At 50.9% G+C, this 13972-nt stretch overlaps 1 protein-coding gene across 1 annotated transcript in view; it reads right to left on the bottom strand.

Annotated features, from left to right (window-relative positions):
* Positions 1 to 225: 225 nt before the first annotated feature.
* The window catches only part of DOCK1 (dedicator of cytokinesis 1), a 528588-nt gene continuing 514841 nt past the window's right edge, over positions 226 to 13972 (bottom strand). The window contains exons 49-52 of the mRNA XM_058698109.1: positions 11438 to 11636; positions 8381 to 8534; positions 5253 to 5413; positions 226 to 1416 (exon numbers count right to left, since the gene is read on the bottom strand). Coding sequence (XP_058554092.1) covers positions 1321 to 1416; positions 5253 to 5413; positions 8381 to 8534; positions 11438 to 11636 — 610 coding nt within the window. The 3' untranslated portion in view covers positions 226 to 1320. The remainder of the gene's footprint in view (positions 1417 to 5252; positions 5414 to 8380; positions 8535 to 11437; positions 11637 to 13972) is intronic.

Genomic DNA, 13972 nt, shown 5'->3' with positions numbered 1-13972 from the left:
GGGTTCGAGCCCCGCATCGGGCTCTGTGCCGACAGCTCGGAGCCTGGAGCCTGCTTTGGATTCTGTCTCTCTCTCTCTCTGCTCCTCCCCGCCTCGCACTCTCTCTCTCAAAAATAAATAAACATTAAAAAATATTTTAAAAAGAAAAAAAAAAAACCAATGGCATTTATATACATATTTTTTTTTACATCAAGGGATAAAAACATAGTATTCAGACACTGTGAGTCTTTTTTAAATGGCATTTTATTTTTTTTGTTGTCAATGAATAACTTTTGAGCCTACTAGAAGAGTATTATGATTATAGTGGATAAAAAAATATAGATGACAGAATAAAAATATTAGGTTATACAAAGTTAGTTGGGTTTGTTTGTTTGTTTTTCTTAATCATTGTCCACCAACATTTTCAGGACTTTGGAGCTTAGAAAAAAAAAATCAACAAAGCTTAATTTGTGTATTTTTTTTTCACTTTCAGCAGTTAAAAATTAAGAACACATATAGAGATTCATTTGCGGACGCCTATGACAATAAACGGAAGGACCAAAAACATTAAAACTTACGTTCTAAGAACCATCGTATATACAAACTTCTGTACAGAATGACGACAGAAAGAATTCACCCGGTTAAAGCCATCTCTGTGCTATAGGCATTCTTTTTTAAAAAAGAAAGAAAACGTATCTTCCTATACTTGTATTTACTTTCCCACCTGATCCAGTATTTTTAATGGTGTTTCTACTCCATAAATTAGTAACTGTTCAGTAGCTGAGAAATATCCTATTTTAAATTATACCAAAGGAAATCAGGAAGTTCCCTGAAAGAGTTGACCTTAACTGCCTGATATAGGTTGAAGATACACTTGACCGCAAAATCACACCTGCAGGAGGAGGGTTGATAAAACACCCTTCGGGAGTAAGCTGGGGTTCGGCCTCGGGAGAAGAGTAGGATTCAGTTACTACTCGGTCTCGTGGGTGGTGGCCTAACCTCTCCTACTGCACAAAACCCAGGTCAGCCGAGTTCTTCGCTAATGTGTCATTTGGCACAAAGGGAGGGCTTCTGGGCAAGACTTCGGCTCTCTCGAGACAGACACAGTCAGAAGCCCCCAGTTTTGATCAACACCACAGTACGGTCCAGACCCACATCCGCCTTGCTCCCCGAAGCTAACGGCCACCCACGCCATGGCTGGAAACGAACTCCTTTCCAGGACGAGCAATTGCACTACTTATCAGACATCACAGGCCTAATGAGGTAAACACCAGACGCGGGAGAAGACGCGGAGGGAGGGACGGGACGGCGGCCTGTGCTCTCCGTGCGGTCCCGCTGTCTTCACTGCACGATGCCAGAGTCCACCGACGTCTGCTTGCGCGTGGTCTTTGGGGGGGGCGGGGGTGGCGTCTTGCTGGGCAGCGGAGGCGGTGCGTGCTAGAAGACACGGAAACACGGCAGGTGCCACGTTACTCATGCTCTGGGGGGTGGGGGGTGGGGGGTGGGGGTGGGGGATGGGCTGACCCGGGGCAGCGGCAGGGAGGGGAAGCGACTCTGCACCCTGGGTGGGGACGGCCCTCTCTGCGTGACCCGGGGCTGGGAGGTCTGCCGCACACGGGGCCTTTCTGGCATCGCTGATTAACTGCTTTTCACAAAGCGCTTCAGAAGGCCACACGGCCACTGAGAAGGGAAACCGCTGCTCTGCGCGTTGATCCAGGGGCCCCTGGAGAGGGACTGGTTTCAGGACTGGGCAGTTTAAATGCTTAAGGGCAAAGCAGAACCAGGGCCACCCAGGCGGCCTGGTGCTGTCACAGCTGAGCGCTCCTGGACGAGGACCTGCGGGTCCCCTCTCGTGTGCTCGACGAGGCCCCTAAACCGTCCAGGGTCCACACAAGCCCTCGGAGATGTTCTCCGGGGCTGGGCGAGGAGCCCTTCCTTGCTCTTGGAACTAGAAAGGCCGCATGAGAGAGGGTCGGCCGGGTACCTGTGGCCACTGCCCAAGTGACCCCTTTAAAGGCAGCTTTTTGTCTAATCTCTTCCAACACTGCAAACGGAGTGGGATGAACAACGTTAGGGGCATGTTTGAAGTCTTCATGAGGGAACCACATTATTTACAGAATGGGGGCAGCTGTGCCTCAATAAAATAATTTACAAAAAGAAAAGGGTGGCCAGGGGCGCCTGGGTGGCTCAGTCGGTTAAGCGTCCGACTTCGGCTCGGGTCATGATCCCAAGGTTGGTGGGTTCGAACCCTGAGTCAGGCTCTGTGCTGACACCTCGGAGCCTGGAGCCTGCTTCGGATTCCGTGTCTCCCTCTCACTCTGTCCCTACCCTGCTCACGCTCTGTCTCTCAAAAATAAAATAAACATTAAAAAAGAAAAAAAGAAAAAAAAAGAAAGGGCGGCCGGCTGTATTTGGTCCATGGGCTGTTGTTTGCCTCTTGGGATTCCTCCAAATGAACTGATAGTTGCAAAGGTGATAGACAAACCTCCTGTCAGGGCGTGAACGATGGAGGGCAGACGTTGCCCCCTTGCTCTTGGCACGCTCGTGACCTCATGACCGCCACGGACGCCTGCCACACAGGCCATGGTCTGTAACAGGTGCTGAGCACACAAGGATGTGAATGAGCGGACACACGAATGAATGAGTGAATGAACGGATGAATACAGGAGCAGACATGTGGGGGGCAGAACGAGCCAGGATGAGATCGCAGAACGCTAGCATCTAAGGAAAGGTCGGAGCGGAGTTTTTAGCAGCCTCTCGGTGGAGGCTCACATTTAGCCCAACGTGAGGGAAGGAGTTTCAAGGACAAAACAGTGGTGCTGTAGGCTCTTCCTCGTTGCCCAAATTTCCTCCCGATTCACAGACAAGTAAATACCAAGACGACCTGGGGCTTCACGTGCAGAAGAGAATAAATACGGAGAGATAGAACTCAGGGACTGGCATTGAGGCGTTACAGAAAAGTCACGCAAAATAATAGGCTTAAGTTTTCTTAAGGTTATTAAGCACAGTTAAAAAAAAGCAGACGCCTATTTAAGGGACGCGATGACCGGGGTGCTTAGGTACTTGTGAAAGCCACAGGGACAGGGCAGGGCGAGCCCTCGAGGGCCAGGCTGACACAGCAGGACACAAGCGAGACACTGCAAATGCCCTTTGTGCCAAATGGGAAGACGGTGGGTTTATCAGTGTTCAGCGAAACGATAGCTCAGATCACTGCTTGTGAGAGCCATTTTCAAAGAAACGACAGCTTAAAGTGGCAACAGCCAGTATCAGGGTTGACTACGAGCCCGGGGCGGATCAATGACAGTGACAGGAGGTATCGATCACCCCCCAGGGCAGACGAGTGATCCTTATCCTACAACAGCCCGCAGGGCCAGCACGGAGGGAAGCGGCCTCGAAACGCCACCACTTCCAACCGATGATGACACTGCTCCACGGGCACGTCACTGCACCTCTGCTGCAGGTAAATCGCACGGGAAGCAAACGGCAAAGAGACCTGGGTTCTTAGTCTCATTGAATCCGCCACCCGTTCAGAAAGGGAGCCAAGGTGCACACGTGTTCCTTCCCGACCCGGCAGCATGTGGCATCAGTGTGGCGTCGGTCACCCCACATGATGCAGCGACAAAACGGGGATAAAATGTGGCCCCTGAACTGATCTGTAACCACATGGATGCGGTAATGTTTCCAGGTTCAGAATTTCCAGGTCGCCGGTGTAGGGACAGACTGGGGCACGGTCCTGCTTCTCCAATGAAATAAAGATATGAAAATAAAGGTGGGATCGGTTAAGTAAGCTGTTAGGAAAACAACACCCCAGCCGGTCATTGTCCTCACTCTACCCCCTGTGCCTCCTTTCTTTCTAACTTGTAGTTAAAAGTCTGCGGAAAAGGTCAGACTCATGTTTTCGTGGTTGCAATGAACCACTCCGGCCTCCTGAAAAGCCATCATAGGTAATGTGGCCACATCTCCGAGGCCAGTCCCTCCCTGTGGCATCTCTGGAGACAGGACAGAGGGCCGACCGGAAAGGCACTGTGGCCTCAGGAGGCCAGTCATCGCCTCAGCATCAAAGATGAAGCCCCACTTCTGGTGTTTTTTTTTTTGTTTCTGTTTTTGTTTTTGTTTTTTATGTAAGAGGAATAATCAAGTACGGGTACTGTAAATAAATTCCTTCTCTCTTGTGCTTTCTCACAAGAAGAGAGAAAATAAACTTGCAGAGCACTCCATAAAAAAGTACCCATGAAAGAAAGAAAGGAAGAAAGAAAGAAAAAAAGAAAGAAAGAAAAAGAAAGGAAAAGCGGGTACATAGGATTTGTATTGATTTTTAAGGGGGAAAAATGTACGTAGCTGTTAGGAGAAACCTGCAGTCATATTATAAACCTCACGTCTTCAGTGTTCGATGGGAGCTCTGTTGCCATGTCATGACTTTGCTGACCTGCTGCACGTGTGCACGGGTATGTTTTACTTTTCACTCTGCAGCGATTTAAATGTATAAAGCTATGAATAATGTGGCCGCGGAAGGGAGGAACCTGGAAACAGATCTCCTGGGGCTTCGGGGTCAGTCCACCGGTGATCCACTGTGTGCCCGCTGACCCCCGTGTGCACGCCGACTCCCGTGTGCACGCCGACCCCCGTGGGCACGCCGACCCCCGTGGGCACGCCGAACCCCGTGTGCACGCTGACCCCCGTGTGCATGCTGACCCCTGTGGGCACGCTGACCTCTGCCTGCAGCCGCCCGAGAGCAAACAGAGGAGCCAGGACAGCGAGCCAGGACAGGAATGGGGGCTGGCTCTCCAAGGAGTGTTTCCAGAACTGTCAACTGGTAACAGAGGGACCGGTTCAAATGGTTTTTTAAGACTCTGTTGTCAGGTTCAGGGCTTCTCGAGGGCCAGGCTGGCATCCGGTGGGAGCCCAGCCCCATACAGGACCCGCTTCTTTTAAAAGTCACGTAAACCATCTCACAGAAAAGCTGCTTTCCAGAATCGAATTTGCACGACTGCACCTCAAGCAGAAGACCTCCGAGGTCACGAGCCTGGCCCGCTGACCCCGTCGGGATCCTCTCCCCCTTTCCCTTGCTCTGAGACCCACATCTGGAAGCGTGTCCCTCTGCAGTGATGGATGACACAGAACCAAGATCGCGTGGGCGGACTGCCCACCGCTTTGACTTCTCAAGACCAAATGCTGGCCCAAAGCACGCGTGCTGATCTCAGGAAGGAGGGATTTCTATTTTGTGGAGGGAATGATTTTAAAAAGCCCACATTTCAGGTTCCGGGCCGACTTACCCTCTGGTGAGGAGGAGGGGGCGGGGGCGTCGGCGAGCTGATCAGATCCTGGTTTTCCATCAAGTTCCCATAATCTGCCATGCTGCCCTTGAGAGGCAGGGGGGGCGGGACCTCGGCCGTGTCCATCCCAGTCACGCCGGTCATGCCGTTCAGCTCCAAACCTGGAAAACCGAATCGATTTAGAATCAAACCTTCCGGGGTGCCTGGGTGGCTCAGTCGGTTGAGCGTCTGACTTCGGCTCAGGTCATGATCTCGCAGTTCGTGAGTCTGAGCCCTGCATTGGGCTCTGTACTGACAGCTCAGAGCCTGGAGCCTGCCTCCGATTCTGTGTCTCCCTCTTTCTCTCTGCCCCTCCCCTACTCACACTCTGTCTGTCTCTTCTTCTCTCAAAAATAAATAAACATTAAAATTTTTAAAAAAAGAAGAATCAAATGTCCCCGCTGAGCCAGAGCAACCATGTGGCTGCTTCACCTTCCCTCCAGGGAAAGGGGAGGCAGAAACGTGCATGTCGACTGGGGAGAGAAGAGAGCTGGGAGGGGTAGAGAAGATGAAGGGGGGGACCCCCCTCCCAACGGCATGTTCTAGAAAGAGAACGCTAAATGCTATAAAGACACCTACAAATGGAGCTTAAAGGAGGCATCAATCCACTGTCAAAACAGCCACGTCCACCCCGGGCCCCGAAGGATCCCTCCTCGGGCCTCTTTGTGTTGGTGGGATCTAAACAGCGAGGTGTCACAGCCAGTCACCCGCCCTTCAAATCTCTCTCAATGGGGAAACCCACGACTGTATGAAGTGAAGTTATTAGCGGTCACGGTCACTGTGGCTGTTACTTTAAAGAAGCCAAGGGGAAGTACAATTGATTTTTAAAGTAAACTGAAAAACTAGCCAGTTTCAAATGGAAGTATAATCATTAAGACAGGATCCTTTCTCAACCCTTGTTGAGACTCTTAGAAAAAATTTGTTTTTCTTTTTTATATTTGAGGAAAATTGACTTTTTTTAAACTGATGGGTCTCTTAGAGGTTTCCCCAGTGGCCCACTGGATGAAAAATCCTTCATTAGGGAAATGCTTCCTGGGGGAAGTTGTTGGTTTCTGAGGAAGGCTTGTCAATGAATCAAGGGTAGTGAGAGAAAAGGCTTCTGGTGGAATATCTGCCCTCGTGATCACTTGCTTATTTGCATCGTGATAAACTACGTATAACATACAGTTTGCCATCTTAACCATAACTGTATAAATCAGTGGCATTGACTGATACAACCTTGAGCGACCATCACCACGATCTGTTTCTAAAACTCTCTTATCATCGCGAACACAGAATCTGTCCCCATGAAGCGAAAATGGCCCCCGCCCCCTCCCTTGGCCCCTGATGCCTCCGCTCTACTCTGTCTCTACAAATTTGCCGATTTTAGATACTTCACGAAGGCAAACTCATATATTTGTCCTTTTGTGTCTGGCTCATTTCACTTCACATGATGTGTTTGAGGTTCATTCGTGATGCAACATACAGCAGAGATGGAGTCCATTTTATGGCTGAGTAGTATTCCACTGCGCGGATTTTTCTTTGATGCACACTTTGTTTATCCGTCCGTCAGGTGATGAACACTTGGGCTGTTTCTACCTTCTGTTATTGCGAAGAATGCTGCTGTGGACATTCGTATGCAACGAAGCCCTATTTCTAATTCTTTGGGGCATAGGCCTGGAGTGGATTTGTTGCGGCATATGGTGATCCTACGTTTCACATCAAGGCAGCACCAAAGTGCTTTCCGCAGCGGCTACAATGGTGCTTGTTTTTAACTACTTAAAGGGAATAATACAACGCTTTTAGAACAAAGAGTCTGTGGTAATGGTGTAAGGATGTAACACTCAGAGACCGCCTGCCTCCCAGCGGCCTGTTCGGCTCACCTGTCGTGCAGTGCTGACTCCCCACCCGAGAGTCTCTGGAATGGCCACTGCTCCCAGGAAGAAAACCAGGTGCAAAGGGCAACTGTGTGTGCCTTCCAGAGCCTCCGTGCAGGGCAGAGGAAGGAAGCTGGGTTCTCCTGGGTTTGCAATGTATTTGATCATTCCTCTTATATAAAAAAACACACCAGAAGTGGGGCTTCATCTTTGATGCTGAGGCGATGACTGGCCTCCTGAGGCCACAGTGCCTTTCAGGTCAGCCGTCTGTCCCCAGAGATGCCACAAGGAGGCACTGGCCTTGGAGATGTGGCCACATTACCTATGATGGCTTTTCTGGAATGGTGTGCTGCAACCAAAACATGAGTCTGACCTGCCACCCTCTTCTTGCCAAGACCTCTCCTCTCTGGCAGACCTGAATTTAGTGGCAAAAAGCTGATTCCCACTTGTAGTGGCTTGACTAGTGTCCCTTGAAAACTCATGTATACCCAGAACCCCAGAATGTCACCTTGTTTGAACGTAGGCTTTCTGCAGAGGAAATTAGCTAAGGATTTCAAGATGAAATCATTCTTGATTTATGGTGGGCCCTAAAGCCAATGGCCTGTGTCTTTATAAGGGGAGCAGGCCACACGAAGACAGAGGCAGAGACTGGAGTAGTATATCTAGAAGCCAAGAAACGCCAAGGATTGTCAGAAGCTACCAGAAGTGGGGAGACAGGCATGGAACAGAATGTCTCTCTGAGCCTATGGAAGGAAGCAACCCTGTTATCTTGATTTCTGACTTCTGGCCTCCACAAGGGTGAGGGAATATATTTCTGTTGTTTTCAGCCAACGAGTTGATGGTAATATGCCATTGCAACCCTAGAAACTGGGCAAAACTAGAAAAATTAGTTATGTGCTTAGCTCTTAAGAATAGCTCTTCACTTTGCATTCTTCCTGGACACAGGAAGGTCCAAGGCCCTCGTGTGGCTCCGTTTCCTGTGATACAAAAAGGGAGGCTGTCCGTGTGCCTCTCATGCTGACCCCGCTGCATGGGAGGTTCTGAGAGCACACTCTCCCCCAGGGAACTCGGGGAGACTGATTTGCTGGTGCCACAAGGGGGGCTCCCTGTAAGTTGAATGCTTGTGGAGACTCACTACATGAGGAGGAGGCGAGCCTACCATTAGAGCCTCTGGTCAAAGAGGGAGCCACAGAGCAAGGCCACGAATCCCAAAGCAGAGAATGTTCCACTCACTTGACTGCAAACTGAAGCTGAGTTTGGCCCTTGGCGTGACCGGAGGGGGTGTCGGCTGGGAGGATGGTGGTGACGGGGACACCGAGAAACGTCTTTCACTTCCGGTGACGTTGATCACCTGGCTCTTCGGTCTCTGGGGCCGCAGGGGACTTATCTACGTTGGAGGAAAGAGCACAGTTAGGGTCTGCCATGGCTGAGTTGGGTCCCCAGGACTCACAGGTCGAAGCCCTAACCCTCAGTACCTGTGACTGTAACCGCACCTGGAAATAGGGTCCTTTGCAGATGAAGTCACTAGGGTAGGGCCCTAACACAATGTGACTGGTGTCCTTATAAAAAGGGGGCATTTGGACACGGATATACGTACACGGGAAGAACACCAGGGGAACATGGAGGCAGAGATGAGGGCGATGCCTCTAGAAGCCAAGATATGACGAACACTGCTGCGGGGGGAGGGAGGCCTGGAACAGGGTAAGCGTGCATGTGGACTGGCGACTGTCCTGTCCCATGAGGCACGTTCTGATGACTCAGAAAACAGAAGGACGCTTTCCTAGTGTGAAGCAAATCACACCTGGAAGATCTTCCCTCCTGCCCCAGGCTCTGAGTCTCAGCTGAGGGTCAGGAGATTGTGGATGATGCAAAATCAAGTAGGAAGCCGAATGCAGCCCCACAGAATGACCAGAGGAAGCCTCTGCAGATGCTTAGGAGGCAAGGTGCCGGGCAAAAGTCAAGGCTGTCCCAGCGGGTGCAGGGAACACTGTGTTGCCCCCCGGTGCTGCTTCCGCTCCAGTAAACCTGCCTCCGACCCGTCCACCTGCTCTGCCCTGTGGCACTCGGCTGGTGCAGGCACGAGGAGGCTGGCACAGGAAACTGCGGGTGCCCGCGTGCACTCACAGACCTTGCTGACACCTGTCAGCCAGAGGAGGAGGCCCCTTTGTGGAGAGACAGGCAGCTGGGCTGGACCAAGAACAGTAAGTCTGCCCCCAGCGAGAGGCCGGGACTCCTGTCCCTGGAGCTGCAGCAGCTGTGGTCATTCTGGGAGGCGTCAGAGGCCGACGGGGGTCAAGGTTCTGTGCTCCGACCCCGGTGCGTTCCCGTGGGTTTGCTGAGGCCACTGCAGGCCAGCTGTGGGGAGGCCCACTCTGGCTGAACCCAGACGGTCTTTGCCAGTGTCCCTGAAAGCAAACAGGGCCACGGCCGGGAGGGACAGAACCCGTATGGGATGTGAAGCGCCTGGCAAGACCTTCGACCGCTTCTCAAGCAACTTCGCTGTGAGCAGGTCTGCTATGTGGTGCAACGTCTCTCAGCCTTGGTTTTAACGGCTGAAAATGGAGCCTAAATATGCACAAATATATGAATGGCCACACAGAGCGTCTGGCACTAGCTGATTAGCTTATGCTAATTCCCCCACCCAGCTCTGATGTTTTGAGACTTGAGATCTCTATCCTGGGCTCAAGAGAAGGTGGCCTTGGCTAGTGCCAGCAAGGTCGCGGGCACCCCAACTCTCTCGGGTGGTGGACAGAGAGCGTGGGGTGGCTCATCAGAGACCTCTCTGTCCCGCTGCTGTAGGACCAGCACCTGGGAAGCAATACCAGCCTCTGGTCTGTCCCCCTCTGCGGGGGGGTCTGACAGCCCTGGCCATGCTTATGCTGCAGTCAGAGCTGTGTCTGAAGGCTTCAGACAGGCATTCACCTTCTTGAAGGCCACACCGTGGCTCTCGAATCTGCCTTCTCCCTCTAGACAGCCAAGCAACATGTGACCGCTGCTCTGAGTGGCTCGCAGTCTGGGTGAAACGTACTCTCTGGGTTTAAGACATAAACAAGCCATGAAATATGTCTTATTAAAAGGTGGTTCCCTGTGAGCCCTTTTGCCAGGCGACCCTTCAATCACAGCCAGGACAGGTGAGGGGCTCCTGCCCGGGGCAGGCACATTCCTGGCCGCCGTCCAGGTAAGTGCCCATCGTCTCCAGGGGGAGGCGGCCCTAGGCCTGATGTAACCTTTGAAGCTGGCAGCCTGTGAGAGCCTCTTCTTTGCTTTCAGTCTACAAATAGCACTTTCTTTTTTTTTTTTCAATTTTTTTTGAAAAAAAAAAATTTTTTTTCGTTTTTTCATTTATTTTCTGAGAGCAGGAGGGGGCAGAGAGAGAGGGGAAGGAATCCAAAGCAGGCTCTGTGCTGTCAGCGCAGAGCCCGATGTGGGGCTTGAACTCACAAACTGAGATCGTGACCTGAGCTGAAATCAAGAGTTGGACGCCTGACCGACTGAGCCCGCCGGGCACCCCCCAAAAGCACGTTCTGAATAAAGTTCACCCCAGAAGCTGCCGGTGCCCCATCTTTGCCCTCAGGCCTCCCACACGGCTGGGGGGTCCCGTGAGCAGCAGCCCCCAGGCCTGGCCCCGGAACTAGGACATGCTGCACGGGTATCCACTGCCTTCACACTGCCCAGGAACCGTGCAGTGAGCAGGGTGCCCTGGGATCCGTTTCTAACGTCAACTAACCAGCACGTGTCCGGTTAAATTGCGGAGTCCTTCTGAAACGTGCCAACGATGTAAATGTGGGGCAGACACGGCAGGGAGACCAACACGGAACCCCGGGCTGTGTGCAGAACCCGGAAGGAGGGGCTTTGGCACTCTGGCTGAGCAGCTCATAACTCGGGGCAGTACCTGGGGCTTAGAGACTTCTGGTCAGGAAGGGGCAAGGGGAAGGCGTTAGCCGACAGAGAGCATCGTTCTCAGACGAAAAAAGCATCCCTGTTCGTCTTCTGAGACGTCAGGATGCATATTGGATGCAAGGACCACACTGCTGCACGGAGCCCAGCATCACCGGCTGCCGACCCGGGCACCCCCCCGGGAGAAGAGACCTCCGATCTGAGCCTCTGGATGCCCTACAGCACTGGGGCATACAAGGACAGGGTCGAGGGTAGACCCCAGATTTTCAGGGGACTATTTAATAGAAAATTCAATGAAATCCAACCGACAGCTCCATCGGCTAAATGCGGAGCAAAGGGAGGTCCCAGAAGCTAAGGCAGAGCGGGGAAAGTTCCCCGTCCCTGAGAAATTACCGTCTCGGAAAGGATCACAGCCTCAGACTGCTGCAGGGAGACGTCGGTGGGTTTAAATTCTTTATCAAATAGCTCCTGATGTTTGCTATTCCTTTTTTCCTTCTTCTTGTCCTTCTTCTCCTTATCTGGGTCGTCCTTGTCCAGCTTGTCCTGGGACCTGGAGTGCATTTTCTTTGGCAGGAGAGGCTCCAGGGCAAACCTAAAGGACATGGTTCTGTAAATCACTCATGGCTTAATAGGAGGACAATTGCCTCTCACCCTGCAGATAAATGTCAACCCGTTCACAAGGAGTCTCCGTGCCGACCGACCGGGAACTGGCACAACTTACAGGAAAGGAATGATTTAAAAAGAGAGGCCAAGGGGGACTTAAGATACATATTAACCAGCTGCACCAGAGAGAGTCTGTGTTTGCCATCCGAAAAGAACAAACTGGAAAAAAAGAGCACACTCATCCGAGGATGGGGGAGATGTGAAGTCTGAGCGGACGTGTCATGGAGATAGTGAGACGTTACTGTAGATGGAGAAGAGGGTATTTGGGGTGTGTTTCAGAAGGGGAGCCCTTACCTTGTAGAGATTCGTACTGAAACACTCATAAATGCAATGGGGAGAAATAGACAGATTCTACCGCAAAGAAATTTCTGGTATCTTGATTCTGACCGAGTTCCTACGGCCAGCTCAAGATTACAGATATGCTGGTGCTTCAATTTGAAAGTCTTTTGGATGAGTCAGTGGGAAGCAAGCCGATTTCGGCTCATAGGGACATGGAGGAGAAGCCCTTAGTTTCTCAGCTGACCACTGAGCTAGAAGACCCAGGGTTTTGGCTTTGTCACCTCCTGGGGAGTCTCGACATCCCCTGACTGCTGCGGGCTGGATGTCCCCAGTCTCAAGACACAAAGAAGACACCACCACCCTTGTGCCTACAACACCAACGGGTTGGTATAAATGCACATTCGTGAGAGGTGAGTCTACTGAGTACATGGATCTTGGACTAGCTTCCGTGCGCACACATCCATGTGCAATTGTGGTTTGCTATTTTAGCACAAGACTGAGGGGTGGGAGGGGTCCACCCTGTTTCTGTCCTAGTAAGTCATATCGGGAGAGAGAAGAACCGGGTCTAGTTCTCAGGTCAGAGTTTCATTCTCTGCAGCAGGAAGGAGTTCGGACGGACAGCCAACATGGATGGAGGCGTGACAATGTCTTAAAAACTCTGTAAAATTCGGGGCGCCCGGGTGGCTCAGTTGGTTGAGCGTCCGACTTCAGCTCAGGTCATGATCTCGCGGTCCGTGAGTTCGAGCCCCGCGTCGGGCTCTGGGCCGATGGCTCGGAGCCTGGAGCCTGCTTCCGATTCTGTGTCTCCCTCTCTCTCTGCCCCCCCCCCCCCCATTCATGCTCTGGCTCTCTCTGTCTCAAAAATAAATAAATGTTAAAAAAAAGTTGAAAAAAAAAACAACTCTGTAAAATTCTAGTTATAAAATAAATAAGGCACAGGAATGAAAAATACACCACAGGGGATATAGTCAAGAAAAACAAAATAATCCTTATGATTTTATTCTAGGTTTTGCATAACTTGAGACAATTAATGTAGGGAAGAAAAGAAAACAAAATAAAAAGACCAGTGGATATCTTTCAGCTCAGGGGGAAGAACCTGCATACATCTAGGAGAACCTAGAGAAAGACAGGTTACATTTAAAATTTTTCACACACTATGTGGGGCACCTGGATGGCTCAGTCGGTTAAGTGTCTGACTTTGGCTCAGGTCATGATCTCACGGTCCGTGGGTTCGAGCCCCGCGTCGGGCTCTGTGCTGACAGCTCAGAGCCTGGAGCCCGTTTCAGATTCTGTGTCTCCCTCTCTCTCTCTCTCTGACCCTCCCCCATTCATGCTCTGGCTCTCTCTGTCTCAAAAATAAACGTTAAAAAAAATTATTAAAAAAAAAAACCAAAAACCCGCTTCGGATTCTGTGTCTCCCTCTTTCTCTGCCCCTGCCCTGCTCATGCTCTGTCTCTCTCTGTCTCAAAAAAAAAAACACAAAAAAAACCCAAAAAAACCCCAAAACACAAACCACCAAACATTAAAAAAAATTTTTTTTCACAGTCTGAGAACCTGCTGACCAGATGAAGTTTATTCTGCAGGTAACCTGTGCCATGTGGGACCAAAGCCTCATTTTCTCCACATTAATTACAGAGAGAAGGGTGGTAACCCTAGAATGAACAAAAATCTGGACTCTAATAGAGACGCCTTCTAATTCAAGGTTAAACAATGCCTCCTGGGAGGGGGTGTGTAGTCATGTGTGTGATACGTCACGCCTCTGTCTGAAACCTCCACATCCATTTCCGCCCGCACCCCCACGTTCCTGGAAATGTAAAGACCTTTTCATAACTGGCTTGGGGATTTGCTTGGGGAAAGCTGAATTCCATTTCTTTAGCCATCTTCTCTAAGTGACAAGAACACCTGCTTTAAACACCTCTAAATTGAGAATTTCCATATGGATTTGGCCTTTTATCAGCAGACACTGATAAAAATTACCGGTAAGGA

This window comes from Neofelis nebulosa, chromosome 13, assembly GCF_028018385.1.
Source record: "Neofelis nebulosa isolate mNeoNeb1 chromosome 13, mNeoNeb1.pri, whole genome shotgun sequence".
Taxonomy (NCBI): Eukaryota; Metazoa; Chordata; class Mammalia; order Carnivora; family Felidae; genus Neofelis; species Neofelis nebulosa.
The sequence above is the reverse complement of the archived record's forward strand: the minus strand, read 5'-3'. Positions and strand labels throughout refer to the sequence as shown.